Source organism: Dipodomys spectabilis, unplaced genomic scaffold (assembly GCF_019054845.1).
Source record: "Dipodomys spectabilis isolate Male_0828 unplaced genomic scaffold, ASM1905484v1 ptg000039l, whole genome shotgun sequence".
Classification (NCBI taxonomy): domain Eukaryota; kingdom Metazoa; phylum Chordata; class Mammalia; order Rodentia; family Heteromyidae; genus Dipodomys; species Dipodomys spectabilis.
The window spans coordinates 2,543,925-2,564,645 of NW_024870716.1; the positions used below are offsets into that span (position 1 = coordinate 2,543,925).

The 20,721-nt window shown below is 51.6% G+C and overlaps 1 protein-coding gene across 2 annotated transcripts in view; it reads left to right on the top strand.

Moving 5' to 3' along the window:
* Rapgef3 (Rap guanine nucleotide exchange factor 3) overlaps positions 1 to 17,023 on the top strand; it is a 29,004-nt gene extending 11,981 nt beyond the window's left edge. For both annotated transcript variants that reach the window (XM_042677570.1, XM_042677571.1), the window contains 19 exons: positions 27 to 173; positions 898 to 1,010; positions 1,323 to 1,411; positions 1,696 to 1,774; positions 1,969 to 2,128; positions 2,222 to 2,304; positions 3,791 to 3,830; positions 6,877 to 6,958; positions 7,210 to 7,356; positions 9,295 to 9,392; positions 9,816 to 9,941; positions 10,027 to 10,208; positions 10,411 to 10,501; positions 10,619 to 10,669; positions 12,626 to 12,713; positions 13,295 to 13,359; positions 14,224 to 14,278; positions 14,397 to 14,468; positions 16,602 to 17,023. In XM_042677570.1, coding sequence (XP_042533504.1) covers positions 27 to 173; positions 898 to 1,010; positions 1,323 to 1,411; positions 1,696 to 1,774; positions 1,969 to 2,128; positions 2,222 to 2,304; positions 3,791 to 3,830; positions 6,877 to 6,958; positions 7,210 to 7,356; positions 9,295 to 9,392; positions 9,816 to 9,941; positions 10,027 to 10,208; positions 10,411 to 10,501; positions 10,619 to 10,669; positions 12,626 to 12,713; positions 13,295 to 13,359; positions 14,224 to 14,278; positions 14,397 to 14,468; positions 16,602 to 16,720 — 1,887 coding nt within the window. In that variant the 3' untranslated portion in view covers positions 16,721 to 17,023. The remainder of the gene's footprint in view (positions 1 to 26; positions 174 to 897; positions 1,011 to 1,322; positions 1,412 to 1,695; positions 1,775 to 1,968; positions 2,129 to 2,221; positions 2,305 to 3,790; positions 3,831 to 6,876; positions 6,959 to 7,209; positions 7,357 to 9,294; positions 9,393 to 9,815; positions 9,942 to 10,026; positions 10,209 to 10,410; positions 10,502 to 10,618; positions 10,670 to 12,625; positions 12,714 to 13,294; positions 13,360 to 14,223; positions 14,279 to 14,396; positions 14,469 to 16,601) is intronic.
* The last annotated feature ends 3,698 nt before the right edge of the window (positions 17,024 to 20,721 follow it).

Below are 20,721 nucleotides of genomic sequence, written 5' to 3' on the forward strand. Positions count from 1 at the left end.
CAGGGCCATGACCATTTTGGATGCAGGGGCTGGTGACCACACTGCATGAGGGAGATGACTTTGGACAGTTGGCTCTGGTGAATGATGCTCCCCGGGCAGCCACCATCATCCTTCGAGAAGATAACTGTCATTTCCTGCGTGTGGACAAGCAGGATTTTAACCGCATCATCAAGGTGCCATTGTTGGGAGGGGGGTGAGGGGGGAAAGGGAGGGCATGGGATTTGGCCCTGAGAAGTGGGGTGGGGTGGGGACCAAGAGCAAGCACCAGAGAGAGCCGACAAGAAACTGAGATGTGTAGGAGCAGGGACTGCGGGCCTAGTGGTGTGTAAAGAGATGAGGTCCTGTAGCATGCTGAGGGTTCCGCGAGACCTCAGGACTGGTGTGGGCTCCCATGGGGACTGGTGGGGGTTCAGAGGTGAGAGGTTAGGTGCAAAAGGAGGCTTGAGCTGGGTGCTGGTGGCTTACACCTCTAATCCTAGCTACTTAGGAGGCTGAGATCTAAGGGTCACAGTTCACTGCCAGTCTGGGCAGGAAAGCCTGTGAGACTTTTATTGCCAATTAAGAGAGAGAGAGAGAGAGAGAGAGAGAGAGAGAGAGAGAGAGAGAGAGAGAGAGAGAGAGAGAGAGAGGCCAGAGTAGAACTATGGCTCAAGTGGTAGAGTGCTAACTTGAAGCAAAGATGTACAGGGACAGCACCCAGGTCCTGAGTTCAGTCCCACAAAAAGTCTCCCCCCCCCCAAAAAAAAAAATGAGGCTCTGGCTAGGGCATATGTAGCAGAACAAGGGCCAAATGTTCTTGGGAAGATCATGTGCTCTGAGTCTAGAAGGGAGGAGGAGGAGATACAGTCTAAGTAAGAGTTCTGGTCGTATCAAGCCTCCATGCTACTTATTCCCCAGGATGTAGAAGCAAAGACCATGAGGCTGGAAGAACATGGCAAAGTGGTGCTGGTGCTGGAGAGAGCCTCTCAAGGGACTGGCTCTTCTCGCCCTCCAACCCCAGGGAAGAACCGGTAACACTTCTACTTGGACTTCACAATCTTTGGCCCTTTTCTATGTCATGGCCCCTAGCCTCTGGTCTCCAGAGGGTAGGAGGCATCAAAGAAAGAGGATGCACTTCTTGGGTCAGCTCCCCACCTGTCCACACCAAGATGGAATGAGGTTGACAAATTGGGAAGTGATATAATGGATTATTGATGTCTGTCCTGGTGTGGGAATGGGAACAAAGAGGAGAAAATCAGGAAGTGATATGATTGATTACTGATGTGTCCCCAATGTGGGGAAGAAGATCAGTCTACATGCAATGGATTTGCCATTTCTGCTAGGTACACAGTGATGTCTGGCACCCCAGAGAAGATCCTAGAGCTCCTATTGGAGGCTATGCGGGCAGATTCCAATGCTCATGACCCAACAGGTAGGGGCAAGAGACACCCTGCCTGTTCTCTGACTCATTGGGTGGTCAGTGCCTTGGGAGAGGCCAGATGTGCTGACCTCATTGGGTGCTGGGTGGGTACAGGTAGGCAGCTGACAGCGAGTGTTCTTACCTGCACTTTGGGCTTGGGTGAGGAGCACTGTCTCAGGTGCTGGATGCTGCCGGTGCCTTTCCTATAGTAGACATGAGGACAGGACACTCCAGCTGGGCACACACGTCTGCTCTATATTCTGAAGCCCTCTCACATCCCCCACTTTGCACAACAGAGACATTCCTCAGTGACTTCCTCCTGACCCATAGCGTCTTCATGCCTAGTGCCCAGCTGTGCGCTGCCCTGCTGCACCAATATCCTTCCAGCCCCAGGGCCCTGTGCATGGGGGTCAGGGATGACATGTTAGTATGACTGTCATGAGCCTTCTCTGGTGTCAGTCCCGGCCGGTGGGTGGGCTCTGTGTCCCCTGATCCTTCTCTGCCCAGGTGTGATGGCTGGGTGGGGCCCTGGTTATACGTCATGGATCCCTTGACCAGTCAGTGCCCACCTTCCACGCGGAGCCCGCAGAGCCTGCCGGGGGCAGCGAGCAGGAGCGCAGCACCTACATCTGTAACAAGAGGCAGCAGATCCTGCGCCTGGTCAGCCAGTGGGTGGCGTTGTACAGCCCCATGCTCCACAAGGACCCTGTGGTTGCCAGCTTCCTCCAGGTAGTGGGGATGGGGGCAGAGCTGCCAGGGGCTGCCCAGAGAGGATGCAACAACACACAGTAAAGAGTCTTAGGGGTTCTTTGCTGTTTCCAGAAACTCTCAGACCTGGTGAAGATGGATCCCCGACTTAGCAACCTACAGAAGGAGCAGTGGCCAGAGAGACGACGACACCACAGGTGACAATGCTTTGGTGGAAGTCCTCTTCACACCTGGTAGGGCCGAGTGAGCATGCGCTCTGGTCAAGTAACCTGGCATTAGAAATTTGAGAGGCGAGAGCTGGTGGCTCACGTCTACAATCCTAGCTACTCGGAGGCTGAGCTAGGAGGATTGCGGTTCCAAACCAGCTGGACAGGAAAGTCTGTGAGACTCTTAGCCTCAGTTAAGCACCAAAACAAAGAGCCAGACATGGAGGTGTGGTTTAAGTGGTAGAGGGCCAACCTTGAGGGGGCGGGGTGAGGGGGTGAAGCGAAGGGGACAGTGCCCAGAATCTGAGCTGAAGCCCCAGTATTGGAGCAAAAAAAGAAAGGGAGGGAAGGAGGGAGGGAGGGATGGAGGGAGGGAGGGAGGAAGGAAGGAAAGAAGGAAGGAAGGAAGGAAGGAAGGAAGGAAGGAAGGAAGGAAGGAAGGAAGGAAGGAAGGAAGGAAAGAAGGAAGGAACGAAGGAGAGAGGGAGGGAAAGTGGGAGGGAGGGAGGAAAGAAATCTAAGTGACAGCACTTATTACAATTGGCTGTCCCTGTCAGGATCCTGAGTGTGCATTCTGACCTCCTGTGCCCCACATTAGTCCATTTGCTCATCCCATGTAAATCACCACTGCCTTCAGTGCCAGGTCTTGTGCATTGCCTGGACTTTGTCTTGCCTTCCCAGACGTCCTATGGAGAAACTGGGGGTCAGGGGTCAAGAGGTCATCCAGACCATTGGGTTCATCTCTCCCATGGTTGAGAAATCACATACAGGGCCCAGGTCCTCATCTCATCCTCCCCCCAAATCCTGCTTGTGTGTGTGTGTGTGTGTGTGTGTGTGTGTGTGTATGTGTGTGTGCATGCGTGCTGGTACTAAGGCTTGAATTCAAGGCCTGGGCAATGTCCTAAACTTAGCTTTTTAACTCCAGGCTGGTATTGAGCCAGCTACACTTGAGCTACAGCTACACTTTTGCCTTTTTTTTTTGGTGGTGGGGGGCGGTCATGGGTCTCGAACTCTGGGCCTGTGCACTGTCCCTGTGCTCTTTAGCTCAAGGCCAGCGCTCTACCACTTGAGTCACAGTGCCACTTCCAGTTTTCTGGTAGTTAATTGGAGATAAGAGTCTCACGGACTTTCCTGCCCGGACTGGCTTTGAACCATGATCCGTAGATCTCAGCCTCCTGAGTAGCTAGGATTACAGACGTGAGCCACCAGCACCTGGCTCACTTTTGCCTTTTTGCTGGTTAACTGTAAATGAGTCTTGTGGACTTTTCTGTCTGCTGTGGCCTTGAACCATGATCCTCAGATCTCAGCCTCCTGAGTAGTAGTAAGGATTGCAGGTGTGAGCCACTGGCTCTTGCTTCTCTTGGAGTGGCTGGGGAGGATGGGCTGGGGCCAGGCTGGGACTGCTGTTCCCTCCGCCTGGCTGTTTGCCTGCCGGGTGCCCAGAGGCCCTCTCACCAACCTCTCTTCTCGCTTGCAGGTTGGAAAATGGCTGCGGGAATGCATCTCCTCAGATCAAGGTGGCTGCCCTGCCCTGTGAACTCCCTGTGCCTCCAGGCTTGCCTTCTTCCCTCTGCTCCTCCAGCCCAAGCCCACAGGAGAAGCCCTATAAAGCAAGGCACAGAATATCCAAGGGGCTGTGATGGATGGTTTCGGCCACTGAGGCCTAACGCAGCAACCTTACCCACTTCCCCAAGGGCCTTTCCTTCCTTGGGAGGTAACACACCATTAGATCTGGGAGATGAGGTCCCCTGTCTGAGGTCACCCTGAGCCCTGCAGCTTCCTGGTGATCAATTCAGGGGTAGCCCAGAGGAAGATGAAGCCCCTCCCTAGGAAGTCCATGTGGCCAGCACCCTTCCTGGCTGGAGCTGAGTGAGGGTAGGGAGGTCAAAAGGTACCTGGAGCTGAAATTCGGTTGAAGAACAGAGAGAGAAAGGACTGGAAAGCAAGGTAGATTTGGCTGATGGTGGTGCGTGTTGAGAATAAAACCCAAATACGTGTCCAGAAGCATGTCTCATCTCACCCTCCTGTTTGCTGGAGGCTTCCATGAGCTGCTTCTTTTGGCCTGACCTCAGGGCCTTTGCACTTATTACAATGCATAGACCTTGCTTTCTTAGGATCATTGACTTGATCCTTCTCATTCCTACTTCCAGATATTTTTTGTTGGTGGTTAATTGGAGATAAGAATCTCATAGCAGGGGCTGGGAAGGTGACTCAGTGGTAGAGCGCTTGTCTTGCATGCCTCAGGCCTGGGTTCGATTCCTCAGCACCACATAAGCAAAAAGAAAAAAGCCGGAAGTGGCGCTGTGGCTCAAGTGGTAGAGTGCTAGCCTTGAGCTGAAGAGCTGAGGGACAGCGCCCAGGCCCAGAGTTCAGGCCCCATGACTGGACACCCCCCCACAAAAAAAAAGAATCTCATAGAAGCTGGGCGCTGGTGGCTCATGCCTGTAATCCTAGCTACTCAGGAGGCTGAGATCTGAGGATCATGGTTCAAAGCCAGCCCAGGCAGTGAAGTCCATGAGACTCTTATTGCTAACTAACCACCAAAAAGCCAGAAGTGGCGCTGTGGCTCAGGTGGTAGAGCGCTAGCCTTGAGCTGAATTGCTGAGGGACAGCCCCCAGGCCCAGAATTCAAGCCCCATGATTGACAAAAAAAAAAAAAAAAAATCTCATAGAGTTTCTTGCCTAGGCTGGCTTCAAATCATGATCCTCAGATCTCAGCCTCCTGAGTAGTTAAGATTACAAGGCACAAACCACTGGGCACCCAGCCCTTCCACAGTGTTTAAGGTCAGACCAGGTCTGAAAGAGAGGAGGGAAATGTTTACTGGGCATGTGGATTTAGGGAAGAATGTCTTAGAGCTGAGACTTGCAGAATCTGAGGGTTGAGGATAAAAAGCACCCGGAAGACAGCCCTGGAGAAGGAAGGGGCAAAAGGGGGTATTAGAGAGGCCAAGGAGGCCAGCCCATGGAGAAGAACATGGCCTTTGTCCTAAGATCACCACAACCTGTGGAAGGGTTTGACCGAAGGGTTGACAGGCTCAGATTTGAGATTCAGATAGGTCAGCTGAAGAGCTCCGCTTTATCTCCCAGCTCCTTTGACTCTGCTTTGAACACTGGAGAAGGAGAGGTGGCCATACCTAAGTGAGAGGTTGGGGGAAAGTGCTGGCCATCTCAGTGAGGAGCGATGCCACTGGCCAGGGGCAGGAGGGGCCCCCAAGGGGCCCCCACCCAAGGTAACAGGCAGAGAGAAATAGTCTGGGGTAAGGAGAGGCACATCAAGCCAGGGAGAGTCCAGAAAGTTAACATTTGTTTGAAATAAGTCCTCTCTGTGTAGGCCAGGCTGGCCTTTCTCTGTTGATCCTCCTATCTTGACCTCCCAAGGGCTGAGATCACAGGCATGTGTCACTATACCTAACAGTGGTAGCAGAGTGTGTGTGTGTGTGTGTGTGTGTGTGTGTGTGTGTGGGCTGGTCTCGAACTCAGGGCCTGGGGGCTGTCTATTCCTGAGCTTTTGTGCTCTACCACTTGAGCCATGGCGCCACTTCTGGCTTTTTGGTGATTACTTAGAGCTAAGAGTCTCTTGGGCTTTCCTGCCAGGGCCGACTTTGGACTCTGATCCTCAGATCTCAGCCTTCTGAGTAGCTAGGATGACAGATGTGAGCCATCAGCTCCCGGGTGGCATTTGAAGCATACTCTACACAGGTGGGCCACAAGGCCTGTGGAGGACTCTGAAGCACCTCTCCCTGGGAATCTAGGGGGTGCAGGAGAGTGCGGGCTGGGCCTGGAGACCTACCACACCCAGAGCTGGAGCGGGGGAAGTCAGTACTAGAGCAAGCAAGGAATTTGGGTGGGAACAGGACCGTGTTAGGACAGGCCAGGAGCAGAAGTTCTGTCCTGCATGGAGCCCACTGTGTGCCAGATGCAGGCCCAGCTGACACAGTCATGTTGGTGGACAGGAAGAAGCCCTGCCACACAGCTTCTGGGTGGCCTTGGGAATCCACATTTGTCTCATCCACTAAAGGAGAATAATAATGACACTTCTGTATTTTAGATACTTAGAACAATGTCTGGTTTACAGCACGAGTAGCTGAGGAGGGCATGGAGGAGAAGGTGTTTTCATCTTAGAACAGCTAAGCACCTCGTAGGTACAGAGCGATGAGCCCACAGAGGGAGGGTATAGACTTGCCTATCCATCTCCTCATTTCTTTTCTTTTCCAGTGCAAGTCCTAGGGCTTGAACTCAGGGCCTAGGTGCTGTCCCTGAGCTTCATTTGCTCAAGGCTAGTTAGTGCTCTACCACTTGAGCCACAGCTCCACTTCTGGCTTTTTGGGTAGCCTTTCCTGTGCAGGCCGGCCTTGAACTGCAATCCTCAGATCTCAGCCTCCTAAGTAGCTAGGATTAGAAGCATGAGCCACTGGCACCCATCCTTCCTAGCTTCTTGGCCCAGTGACTTACCTCCCTTCGATTAAGCAGGTGACGTGGCAGTGTGACAGACCCCTGCTGTCCCCTCCCAGTCTGGCCTGCCCTACCCTGGCTTCTTGGTGCCTCATACTCTCTCCCTTCCAGGCCCGGTCCCCGTCTGCGTGGCTTCCCAGCCAGGATGATTCCCTCCCCAGCAACCACGGTGCCATCCGAGCTGGGGACAAAGGTGAATGGCCAGGGCCAGCCAGGCATGGCTTGGCCTCGGTTCCTCTCTGTCTCTGCCTCGCTCACTCTGCCATGGTGACTTTGATCTCAGGGGGCCTGCGATGAGGGAGGTATACTGTTCTCTGTGGAGTCTCTGCTCCAGGCCATCAGGCAGGCCTATTACCTGAGTGCCTTGCCGAGGCTCCAGGCCCGTGCTTCCACACCTCTGGGGTGTAGGAAAGGGGGCACAGCTCAGTCCCATTTCCTCTGCAGTGCCCTATGAGATCTGCCGGCCTGACCACTCCGTGCTGACCCTGCAGCTGCCTGTGACAGCCTCGGTGAGGGAGGTGATGGCCGCCCTGGCCCGGGAGGATGGCTGGACCAAAGGCCAGGTGCTGGTGAAGGTCAATTCTGCAGGCGGTACGTTGTGTCTCTGGATGGACTTCAGGCCCAGATCCTGAACAAAGGTCCTAATTTCCTCTATTACTAGCACTGGTGTGAGGTTTATTATGTCTATGCATACTGCTATCCGCGTGGTGTTTAAGCTCCTGAATGCCAGGGTCTGCGGCCTGCATTTGACACCAGCCCTCTAGTTCACTTGCTGTGTGTTCCTGGGCAGGACACTTAATCTCTCTGTGCGCTCCATTTCACTCTTGGAAAATAGGGGTAAGAGCCAGGCACTGGTGGCTCACACCTGTAATCCTATTTACTCAAGAGGCTGAGATCTGATGATCATGGTTCAAAACCACCCTGAGCAGAAAAGTCTGTGAGACTCGTATCTTCAATTAACCAGCAAAAAGCCAGAAGTAGAGGCAGCCTTGAGCAAAAAAGCCAAGTAAGAGCATGAGGCCCTGAGTTCAAGCCCCAGTACTGGCACGCGCACGCGCGCACACACACACACACACACACACACACACACACACACACACACACACACACACACACACACACACACACACACCCAGCCCAACCATGACTTTGCTGTGTAATCCTGGGTGAGTTACTTAGCCCCTCTGGGTCTCCCTGTCCTCATCCTATATATGATTGTCAGCATTGTATTTATCACGAAGGACCACCATGCTTACTAGATTAATGTGTGCCAAGCACAGAACAGAGGTCTTAAGCCAGAACCTGAAATACAGTTGCAAAAGGATTATTATCAAGACCTCTTTCAGAGTGCTTATGACATCACAACCCACTGTTGTCTGTAAAAGTTGCAGCCTAAGGCATTCAGGAATTGGAGAAAGTTAGGGAAAACAGACAAGGGGTACATATGTGGAAAGCCTTTTCCCTTCAGGAAAGGGAGCAAAGGCCGAGTCCCTGGTGTGCTCTGCTCTGGGAAGCACTGCCCACTGGTGGCCACCTGGTGGATTGCAGCAGACCCAAGTTCATTGTTCTTGAGACCTGACTACATGACTGGCCTTTTTTTTTTTTTACATCCTTCATTTCTAGACCACTGACAGACAACCATGCCAGTATTATGTTTTACTATAGATTCCCTCATGAATGTGTATTTTGCCTACAAATTATACATTTATTACCCTCCTAATAACATGTTATAAAGCTAACAAACTGAAAAGGCAAAATATTTGAGAACATCAACTATAAGTAGTTGCTAATTTCTTTTTTTTTTCTTCTGGATACATGGATGGTCTTGAATACTTTATTTTGAAAGCCATTGGTCTAGAGATTGGGCACTCAAACATGACTAAAAATCATCACCAAGATTTGGACAAGTTTTTTTTGTTTTGTTTTGTTTTGAACTCAGGGCCTGGATGCTGTACCTGAGCTTTTCTGCTCAGGGCTGGCACTCTACCACTTAAGCCACAGCCTCCACTTCTGGGTTTTTGCTGGTTAATTGGAGATAAGAGTCTCATGGACTTCCCTTTTCAGGCTGACTTCAAACCACAATCCTCAGATCTTAGCTTCCTGAGTAGGTAGGTTTATAGGCATGAACCATCTATACCAAGCTTCAAAGGTTTTAAACAATTTTATCATTATCATTAATATTTTTTATTATTTTAGAAGCATCACATACTTACAGCCACATGGCCTTAAGTGAACTCACTTGACTTGTGGAGTAATCAGGCAAGTCTTGTTGTCTCCATTTTAGGAAGAAGGAAACTGAGGCTCAGGGAAGTTGAAGGTCACCCAAGGTCAGCCTATCTCATTAAGAATCCCTTTTATCTCCCCTCCGGGGCAGTGGGAGTTGTGGCCACTTGCACCTGTGCACTTAGAACCACCGCACAGCTGTTCCAGCTGTGAGTGGAGGGAACCTCCCAGACCAGTCCTCCGCCCTGGACTCCAGCTGGCCTCCCTCCCTGCTCCGACCCAGCACAACCTCTTCTCTCTTTGCAGATGCCATTGGCCTGAAGCCAGAGGCGCGCGGTGTGGCCACATCCCTGGGGCTCAACGAGCGGCTCTTTGTTGTAAACCCACAGGATATACATGAGCTGGTAGGGGCCAGGCGGAGTGCCAGGATGAGCTCTGGGCGGCCAGGGTGGCTTCTGGGGGAGGCCATGGAGAGCAGAAAGAGGAACCTGGCTGTGGCTGTTGCTGGTCCTGCCAGGAAGAGGAAGGAGTAGGGGATGGGCCTGCTGAGGATGGGATGCTCCCCAGGAGAAAGAGGACCTACCCTAGTTAGGGCTGTCTATCAGACAGGACTCCCCCCCCCCCAAGCAGTCCTACAAAGAGGGAGTGGGGAAATGCCCCTTTGGGGAGCCTCTTTGTTCCAGCCCTTACGGGCATCTGTACTCCATGTACACACAGACACACAGACACACACCTGCCAAAGCACCCCTCTTGGTCTCCCTTCCCTGTTGCTTTCCCCCTGGTTTCTCAGGCACCCCAACCCCTCCTGAGCATTCTCCCACCTGCAGACCCCACACCCTGAGCAGCTTGGGCCCACGGTGGGCTCTGCGGAAGTGCTGGAAGTGATGAGCGCCAAGGACCTGGCGGGCCAGCTGACCGACCACGACTGGAACCTATTTAATAGCATCCACCAGGTATGGACAGCAGAGCTGCCGGGAGGCGCGCAGGCGATGCCAGGCCTCCTGGGCACACCCGTTCTGCCCTCTGCCCTCTGTCCAGGTAGAGCTGATCCACTACGTGCTAGGCCCCCAGCACCTGAGAGACGTCACTACGGCCAACCTGGAGCGCTTCATGCGTCGCTTCAATGAGTTGCAGTACTGGGTAGCCACGGAGCTGTGTCTCTGCCCCGTGCCCGGTCCACGGGCCCAGCTGCTCCGGAAGTTCATCAAGCTGGCAGCCCAGTGAGTGCCCGTGGAGATGGGGATGGAGAGTGCAGCACAGGCCCCAGGCTGTCTGGTCTCAACTCTGCATTGCCAGATCCCCCATCTCCTTTTGTGCTTGGGTCCCCTCCTCCACCCCAGCTCACCTTACAGAGGCAGCAGGGGCCAGTGGGTGCTGGGTACACGGCCACTTCCCCTGAAGGTTCTCTGGGTTTTCACCCAGCCTCAAGGAGCAGAAGAACCTCAACTCCTTCTTTGCTGTCATGTTTGGCCTTAGCAACTCGGCCATCAGCCGTCTAGCCCATACCTGGGAGGTAGGTATTGCTGGAGGATCCAGTTCTGAGGTCAGGCCTCCTGCGTCTGGGTGAGGGCTTGGGTGAGGCTCCTGTCCCCACGGGGGGCAGCTCACCCCCCTCTCCTCGTGTTCACAGCGGCTGCCCCACAAAGTCCGGAAGCTGTACTCGGCCCTGGAGAGGCTGCTGGTGAGTGTGCCTGGTCATCCATGCTTCCTTCTAGAAGCCTGCTCTTGTTGGGAGCTGGTGGCTCATGCCTGTAATCCTAACTACTCAGAAGGCTGAGATCTGAGGATCACTGTTCAAAGCCAGCCCGGGCAGAGAAATCCATGAGACTTTTATCTCTAGTTAGCCAGCAAAAAGCTGGCAGTGGAGGTATGGCTCAAGTGGTAGAGTACCAGCCTTGAGTGAAAAAGCTGAGTGAGGGCTAGGAAGGTGGCTCAGTGGTAGAGTGCTTGCCTTGCATGCATGAGGCCCTGGGTTCGATTCCTCAGCACCACATAAGCAAAAAGAAAAAAGCCGGAAATGGCGCTGTGGCTCAAGTGGTAGAGTGCTAGCCTTGAGCTGAAGAGCTGAGGGACAGCGCCCAGACCCAGAGTTCAGGCCCCACTACCGGACCCCAAAAAAAAAAAGAAAAGAAAAAAAAAAAAAAGCCAAGTGAGAGTGTGAGGCCTTGAGTTCAAGCCCCCTGATACAAAAACACAACAGAAAACAATAACCGGAAACAAAATGAAAAGCAACCTGACTCTTGGCTTTCCGGAAGGCCTGTGAGTTTGGGGAGCTGGCTGAGGGATAAGGTGTGCGGGATGGTGGTATGACACTTTGTTCTGGATAGCAGAGTCTTTGGGAAGACTGAGTATAAAGCTGTCCCTGGGTGTGATGGACTCTAGACTCCAGCCATCCTGCCCTGTGACTGGGCTAGCTGCCTGGCACAAAGCACTCATAGTATGCCAAAAGTGTTCAGGAGCTCCCTCCAGAACCTTCCACAGGCTTGTGAACAAGACTAGAGCAAAGATGAGGCAAGAAGCTGGGAGCTGGCTCATGCCTGTAATCCTAGCCATTCAGGAGGCTGAGGTCTGAAGATCAAAGCCAACCCTGGGCAGAAAAGCCTTCTCCAATGAACTATCAAAAAAAAAGCCAAAAATGGAGCTGTGGCTTGAGTGGTAGAGTGCTAGCCTTGAGTACAAAGAGCTAAGGATGAGCACCCAGGTCCTGAGTTCAATCCCTAGCACCAGCTTAAAACAAACAAACAAACAAGGACAGAAAGAAAGACGAGGCATGAGTTGACATCTCCACCCCCAAGAATGTTTGAGGGTTTTGAAGTGTTTGGGAGAGAATGGAGCAGAGGTATTGCAATCAGCACAGTCCTGAGAGCTCTTGAGAAAACAGTTTGCTTTGTGAAGCTCAAGAGGTTCAGAGAAATTTCCCCACCAGAGAGAAAGAAGAGACAGAGGTTTCCAGAAGCCTCAGGGCCCTAGGATTAATACTCATGAAGCCTGCCTGCCTGCTTTCCTTCCTTTCTTCCTCCCTATCTTCCTTTCTTTTCCCCTTATGTGGTGCTGAGGAATCAAACCCAGGGCCTCATGCATGCAAGGCAAGCGCTCTACCACTGAGCCACCTTCCCAGCCCCCTTTTTCTCTCTCTCTCTCTCTTTCTTTCTTTCTGTCTGTCTGTCTGTCTTTCTTTTTCTTTCTGTCCTTCCTTCCTTCCTTCCTTCCTTCCTTCCTTCCTTCCTTCCTTCCTTCCTTCCTTCCTTCCTTCCTTCCTTCCTTCTCTGCCTGCCAGTCCCCCATTCTGTCCCTGAGCCTTTTTGTTCAAGGCTAGCACTCTCCCACTTGATTCACAGCTCTACCTCTGTTTTTATTTTTTGTTGTTGTTGCTTTTTTGCTAGTTAACTGGAGATTAGAGCCTCACAGACTTTCTTGCCCAGACTAGCTTTGAACCCTAATCCTTAGTTCTCCAAAGCCTCCTGGGTAGTTAGGATTACAGGTCTGAGCCACCAGCACCTGGCTTTCTTGAGGGCTGTGGTTGCTCAGGAAGCCACCAGCTTAGAGCCTCCTCTGGTGAGATCTGAGGCTTGGAAGAGGTTGGGCTCAGAGCCTCTTGCTGTTTGGCTCCTCCTCAGTGTGGCTTCTTTCTCCTCAGGACCCCTCTTGGAACCACCGAGTGTACCGATTGGCCCTCACCAAGCTCTCCCCTCCTGTCATCCCCTTCATGCCCCTCCTTCTCAAAGGTAGGAGGACACGCCCCCTACCCCTGCCTCCCACTGGCCATCTAATGATTTTACCTCAAGCACTCTGACCCTGGAAGCACAGTTCAGTTAGAAGGTTGTAGGTGGGCTGGGCACTGGTGGCTCATGCCTGTGATCATAGCTACTCAGGAGGCTGAGATCTAAGGATCATGGTTTGAAGCCCCAGTAGACAAATCCATGAGATTTATATTTCCAATCAACCAGCAAAAAAAAAAAAAGCAGAAAGTGGATGGATGGCTCTAGTGGTTGAGTACCAACTGTGAGCAAAAAAGCCAAGAAAGAGTGCAAGGCCCTGCTTTGAAGCCCCAGGACTAACATAGAAAAAATTATAAAAAGGTTTGTGGCTTAGAAGAGAGGTTGGACATGAAGACTGGGGGCCTGTTCTCTGAGGCTGAAGAGATACCAGGAAACGGCTACCTGCCACAAGGGCTGGGGTGGCAGAGACTGTGGCAGGCTGGGACAGGTCTTGGTACTCTGTTGTTGGATTTTTTTTTTTTTGCCTCGGCTGGGCTGCGGGAGGGGAAGGAGTTGGGGGATCCCTAAACCCCATCCCCTCTTGGCAGATATGACCTTCATCCACGAGGGAAACCACACACTAGTAGAGAACCTCATCAACTTTGAAAAAATGGTAAGGTGAGGGATTGGGGGTTCCCCTGACAGTGTGGGTCAGGCAGGAGAGGGCTGGGGGGGGGGGTGGCCTAGGCTGTTACAAGTAATAGAAGAAGAGATGGGTGAGAATCATGAAAGGGGTGATGATCAAGATGCATTGTGCTCACACACTGACAGGTTCAATGAAATTCTTCTGTACAACTACTTCAAGATAATTTAAAATATATATTTAAAAAAAAAGAACAGATCTGGGTGCCAGTGGCTTTAGGCCTGTAATCCTAGCTACTGGGGAGGCTGAGCACTACAGACACAGTTGGAAACCAGCTCCTCCAGGAAAGCCCCAGAGACTCTTACCTCCAATTAAACAAGTGGAAGTGGAGCTGTGGCTAAAATAGTAGAGCACTAGCCTTGAGCACAAAAGTTTAGGGACTGTGCCCATGCCCTGAGTTCAAGCCTCAAGACTGATGTGTGTGGGCATGCGCACGCATGTGTGGGCATACACACACACACACACACACATACGAAGAGTAATAGAATTATTAATAGGAACTGTTAGGTAGCCTCTGCAGTACCCCTCTCCACCCCACATTGGAAGTTCTCTATGGGAGCTATTGGAGCAACTCCCATTGGGGTGACTCTCAAATGTTTCTCCATTCAGCAAGCACCAGCCTCTTGCAGCCCTTCCCGAACTTTGTCTTCATCCACTGCCTGGTTCCTGATGGACTTCCGGGTGTGCTTGGGTGAAGCAACTGTAACCCCATCTCTTACAGCCCCCTAGTTTCTAGTAGCATGGGGATCAAAGGAAACTTGGACCTGCAGCCACCCCACAGGCAGGCCCGGCTTCTGTTCCCAGGCCAGGCCTCATGTTCTGTGTTGTCCACAGCGTATGATGGCCAGAGCTGTACGGATGCTGCACCATTGCCGAAGCCACAACACTGGTGAGAGAGGTCCTGCCTCCCTCCACTTCCCCCACTCCCTGTGCCCCCAACCTGTGTCCCCTTGGGACCCCCAGGCATGGCCCCGCCTCCCTGACTCTTCCTCTTTCCCCCCACCCAGTGCCTCTCTCACCCCTCAGAAACCGAGTTTCCCACCTCCATGAGGACAGCCAAGCATCCAGGATTTCCACGTGTGAGTGGTTGGCAGGGGTGGGATCTGTGGCAACTGTCAATCACAGCTGTCAATCACTAGGTACATGGCCAGCATTTCCTGGTGCTGGCCAGGTGCTGGCCAGGTGCTGGGGTGAAGCCAGGCCCTATGTGCATGAGTTGGCTCTCTTTCTGCACCTCTGCCAGGCAGGAGATGCTGTCAGCTCAACTTAAAGAGGAGGAAAGGCCTGTAGCCTTGAAGCTACTTGCAAAAGGCCACACGATTACTTAGTAGTAGAGCTGGAAACTGAGTAGCTTTTTTTCCCCCTCCAGTACTAGAGTTTGAACTTTCTTGGTTGACTTGCTCAGTTAGTACTCTACACTTGAATTGTACCTCCAGCTTGGCATTTTGTTGGTTATATTAGAAATGGAATCTCCCAGACTTTCCTGCCTGAGCAGGATTTGAACCATGATCCTCAAGTCTCAACTTCCTGAATAGCTAGGATTATAGACTTGAGGCATTGGCACCTAGCTTACTCCTTTTGAGGGCAGGGGCTGGTCCTGGGGTTTGAAACTAGGGCCTAGGCTCTGTAGCTGAACTTTTTTGCTCAAGGGTGGCACTCTACTTGAGCCACAGCTGTACTTCTGGCTTGTTTGTGGTTAATTGGAGGTAAGAGTGTCATCATGGACTTTCCAACTGGCTTCAGGCTACAATCCTTAGACCTCAGCTTCCTGAGTAGCTAAGATTACAGGCATGAGCCATGGTTGTCTGACTACTTTTGTTGCTTTGATTGGGCTTTAGTTTTGTGAAACTCACAGTCCATGGTTCTTATCACAGTTCCATCACTGGCCCTTGGTCTGTATTCAGGTACTATAAGGAACACCTCCAGATTCAGTGTAAGCAAGAGAACATTGCCATGATGTGTCTCCTTCTGTCCCTTTCCTCTCCCCCTCCCCACTGTCCCCAGAAACCACTAACCTGAATTCATAGTTATTCACTTTCTATTTTGTATTTTTATTTTATCCATTTATTCTACTCTATCACCCAGGCTGGCCTCAAACTCACAACCCTCCTGCCTTAGTCTTCTGACTGCTGGGATTACAGTTCTGTACCATCATGCCTGGCAATTTGTTTTTAAAAATAAGACTCATCACATCAGCCTCTGGTGGCTCACACCTGTAATCCTAGCTACTTGGAAGGCTGAGATCTGAGGATCATGGCACACAAAGCCAGCCTGACAGGAAAGTCTAAGAGACTCCAATAAAACACCAAAAGAGCCAGAAGTGGAGCTGTGGCTCAAGTGGTAGAGAGTTAGACTTGAGCAGAAAAACTCAGGGACAGCTCCCAGGCCCTAAGGTCATGCCCCAGGAATGATACCCCTCAGAAAAGAGACTTATATCCATCCTTTCCCTTTGAAAACCTTCATAAAATATATGTATATACATATATATATATATACACATGTGTACACATACAGATACATATATGTATATACATATATATATACATATACATATGTATATATATGTATATACATATGTGTTTACATATATATATTGCTACAAATTATTTTTCAGTTTTAGAGAAACATAAATAACCCAGGCCTTGAACTAGGTATATTTCTGCCTGTCTCTGGAGAGATTACAGGCAGTTTTCACCACACCTGGCTTAGGTTTTAGTATGTTGTTGATATTTGTTGTTGTTGTTTCCTTGCTACTGGGGCTTGAACTCAAGGCCTCACATTCACTTGGCGTACTTGCTAGACAGGCATTTTATCACTTGAGCCACCCCTGTGTCTTCTTGTTGGTCATTGTGGAGATGGGAGTCTCATAGACTTTACTGCCCGCACTGGCCTCAACTCATGATCCTCCAGATCTCAGCCTCCTGAGTAGCCAAGATTATAAGTATGAGCCGTTGGTGCCTGGCTTATATTAGTTAGTGTGTTTTTTAGTTTAATGCAAGTTTGAAAACTAAATCTTGGGGTCATATTTGTCCCCAGACTCTGCTCTTAGCCATAGTACTCTTCTGTTTCTGTAATCTATGAGTTGTTGGTCTGGGACTAGAAGTACAGGGTGGGTGGTATGACAGGAGAGCTTGGAGTGGGAAGGGTGAGGTTCAGCTCTTGCATGAAGTAGCCTGGGGACCTCCCTAACTGTCTCCTCCTCTCCCCTCCAGGCTCGGAGCAGTCCCTGAGCACCCGGAGTCCAGCCAGCACCTGGGCTTATGTCCAGCAGTTGAAGGTCATCGACAACCAGCGGGAACTCTCGCGCCTGTCTCGGGAGCTGGAGCCATGAAGGGGGTGGAGCTGACAGCAGGCACTTCCCACCCGGAAAGCCAGGGCAGGCTGTGGGTGGGGGCCAAGAGGCCCAGAGACCAGCCACAGCTGGGCAGGGCTCTCCGCAGAGACAACACAAGGCCCTGGAGCGGGCAGCGTGGAGACAGCCGTCCCCTGTGATGATCTGGTGGCTGAGGAGTGGAATCTAGCAGGGGCCTAAAGCCAAGGAATAGGGGGCAGCCAGGCCCTGACTCTGGTGGGAGAGCGGAGCAGGCTGGGAGAAAGTGTTCAATAGATGACTCTCCATACCGGGTTTTCTCCAGCTTCTGTTCCTCGTGGCTTTGCTCTCCGGCGGTGGCCAGGCGCCTTGTGGTACTGAAAGAACTGGCCTATGTGTGGCATGTGTGCCACGGGATGGGATGTGTGTGATGGGGGAGATGGGGAGCCCTGATCTTTTTCCCACACCTCTGAGATAAGTAGTTGGGTATGGACAGGGTTGTTTGGCAGGGAGTGGTGGTCCCTGAGGAGCTGTCCTGTTTCCATAAATTCACTGCATGTCGAGGTGGGTGGTGACAGACAAGGCCAAGACCCTGCACTCTGGCCTGGGGGTGTAAAGGAGCAGGTTGCTGCCAGAGCAGCCCCCAACCACTGCAGTTGGGAGACCCAGCCAGGCAGAAATCTGAGATGGCTTGTCTGCTGACCAGCCAGGTGCCTTTCTCTCTGCAGGGGTGGGGAGGGAGAGGAGGGGGCCACTGAAGAACCATCCATAATGCAGATGCAATTATAGTACCTTCTATCTGCTTCCTGCTCACCCCAGTATCTGATCTGCACCCTTTGATCCTATTGGGTGGAGTTTGCACTGAATGGAGACCCCTGGAGGAAGGCTAGGGAAGAGCCCAGGGGGAGGCTGTCAAGGATAGCTGATTCCTGCAGAGGCCTAACTACCTTCCAGGATTTCCCAGCATGCTGCGGGGGTGGGGGGGTGGTTGGTGGGTGGTGGTGGTGGTGTTCAGGCCTCTTCCCTGCCTGGATCAGTATTTACCCCTTAGGAACCTGACTGTGGGCCCATGCAGGGCCCTGACTTCTTTGATTTTCTTACCCTGAAGCCTGGCAACACTTGAGCTAGAGAGGAAAAGACATCATAGCCTCCAAGATGGCCCTAAGTGGGCTCTGAAGCAGTAGGCCCCTTGGCATATGGAAGAAATTGGCAGCGGTCCATACTTGCTATGCAGGCCCAACAGTTAGGACTCAGTTGTGTGTGTGTGTGTGTGTGTGTGTGTGTGTGTGTGTGTGTGTGTGTGTGTGTTGGACCTGTTGAACTCAGGGCCTAGGCTGCTGTCCCTGAGTTTCATTTTTTTTTTTTTTTTGCTCAAGGCTAGTGCTCTAACACTTTGATCCACAGTTCCACTTCTGGCTTTTTTTTAATGGTTTATTGGAGATTAGAGTCTCCTAGTCTTTCCTGCCTGGGCTGGCTTTGAACCGTGATCCTCGGATCTCAGCTTCCTGAGTAGCTAAGATTATAGGTGTGAGCCACTAGCGCCTTTTGGACTCATAGCTCAGGCTTGGCCCACCCAGCCTGCCACTACTTATTACTGACAAGCAAGTAAAACTGCAGTATCTGCCTCTGGCAAAGGAGACCTGTCACCTGGGGTGAAGGTCAAGGTGAGTCAGTGACTGGGGTGCTGAACTCAGTTCTCTTGCTTGTGGGCAGGGATGGAGGCTCAAGGGCACAGAAGCATCCAGAGCTGAGCCATGGTGACGAGGCCACCAGTTGGGGATGAGTCACGGAGTCACGGGAGCTTGTGTCTCTTCTAAGGCTATTTATTGTCTGTTGGTGTTTTGGTCAAGACCACACCAACCAGACAACAGCAGCCTTTGCCATTGTCTCAGACTCCCAAGAAAGACCACCTGATCACATGGTAAAACTGGATTTTCAGACTTCCCTACCAGGCTTACAATCTAGCAGTCCCAAGTGAGGGCCAGTCACTTACCCTCATTTGCCAAATAAAGAGACAGCAGTGAAGGGCAGAGAGAGGAGATTTATTACATGGCGGCCATGGGAAGACAGCACTTCAGTACATCTCAGTCATCTTCGGAGGGATATACAGTGGCTTCTGGTTAATTGGGGAGCATTAGGGGAAAAGGTGAGGAAGATATGCATAGTTCAAACAGTCGCAAGCCAGGAGTTGGTGGCTCACACCTGTTATCCTAGCTACACAGGAGGCTGAGATCTGAGGATCACAGTTCAAAGCCAGCCCAGTTAGGACTCTTATCTCCAATTAATCACCAGACAACCAGAAGCGGCTCAAAGTGGTAGAGTGCTAGCCTTGAGAAAAAGAGCTCAGAGACAGAGCCCAGGCCCCAAGTTCAAGACCCACCACCAACGGGGTAAACAGAGAAAACAGTTTCAAGTTGAAGGTATGGCCTAGTTAACCATTAGCTTAATCTTTGTCCTGGAAGGAGTTTCTGAGAGGTTATCACCTTATTACTGCTACAAAATAGTAACACCATTCACAAAGTGTGTCTTGTGTGTGTGCCAGGACCATGGGCACGAAGTGAGTCACAGACCCCTCCAGTTGCTACAGCCTGTTCAAGCATCCTTCCCATAGATCTTGGATTCTTCGAGGCCTGAGCTGTGGCTCTGCCAAAGCCCTGAGGGTGAAGTGACTGGGATGGGCAGCTGCCATTCCTCCCACTCATGATGAAGCTTGGATGTGCTCAGAAGCCAAGTCTGACTCAACAACTCCTGAGCATCCTCTCCCATGCCTGGGGGCCTTCCTGGAGCCAGTGGCCTTCATGGTGTGTGTGTGTGTGTATGTGTGTGTGTGTGTGTGTGTGTGTTGGGGGTGGGGGTGTTCCCAAGCAGGAAACAGGCTGAGCTCTGTGCTCTGGAAGGTATGGGAGGGTTACAATTGTTTATGTATGTGGAGACCAGCCAGAGTGGACCCTGGTTTGGGGATCTGAACACCAAAAGGGCCTTGCTATAATGCCAGCCCTGCTCTTGGCCCTTGGGAGAGTGCTCAGGGTCTGCTTTATTAGTCACCTAACTAATCACCTACCCATGAGATAATAGCTTTATGAGGATTACTCTGTCCTCACAATAGCCTTAATTTATTTTGTCCTTATACTCAGGGCCTGGGCATTATCTTTTAGCTTTTTCTGCTTAAGACTGGAGCTCTACCACTTGAGCCACACTTGTGTTTCCAACTTTGTGCTGGCTAATTGGAGATAAGAGACTTTTAGCCTCCTGAGTAGCTAAGATTACAGGCGTGAGCCACCAGCACCAGACATGACAGCCTTGCTCAGTACTATTACATCAATAGGGGAAACTGAAGCATGGTGGGTCAGGTGACTTGTCAGAGTTGAGTGTCTGGTGCGTGGCAGAGTTGGAGTGGGACCAGCAGTCTGACTTCAGAGCCAGCATTATGTTCTCTGGTTCCCCATCAGAACTTTAAATGGACTTTTCTTCATTCCCTGTCTCCCGTTCCCTTCAGCTGTGAGCTACTCACCCCTGTGACCATCATGGCTAGACAGTATCTGGCTTCCATTTGTCAGGTAAAGGAATGAATGAATGAGTGAGTGAGAAAGAATAATTATGATAATTTAGGCAGAGTGTCGATTTTCACAGGTGGGTCAGGAACTGCTCCTGCCGCTCACTCTTGTGTCCTGTCATCAGCTTTGTGAGTCCAAGACAGCCTGGCTATGCAAACACACCTGGGGTGAGAAGCTGGCAGGGTGTCAGCCTTGAGTGAAGAGGCTGAGAGAACAAAGGCTCTGAGTTCAAGCCCCAGGACCAGCAAGATAAACAAATGAATAAATAAAAGAGAGAGAACTGAACTCTAGGCAACTGACGGGCAATGAGTGAGCGGGGAAGGAGGGAGGGAGGGAAGGAAACAGCATGGTATGGTCAGCACAACCAGATGCTGTGGTGAGCAGGCCTAGCTGGTGGGTCTGATGAATGCATCCAGGCAGGCTGGGCAGAGAGGGTGATGCCGAATGTCATAGCTGCCTACAAGCTTT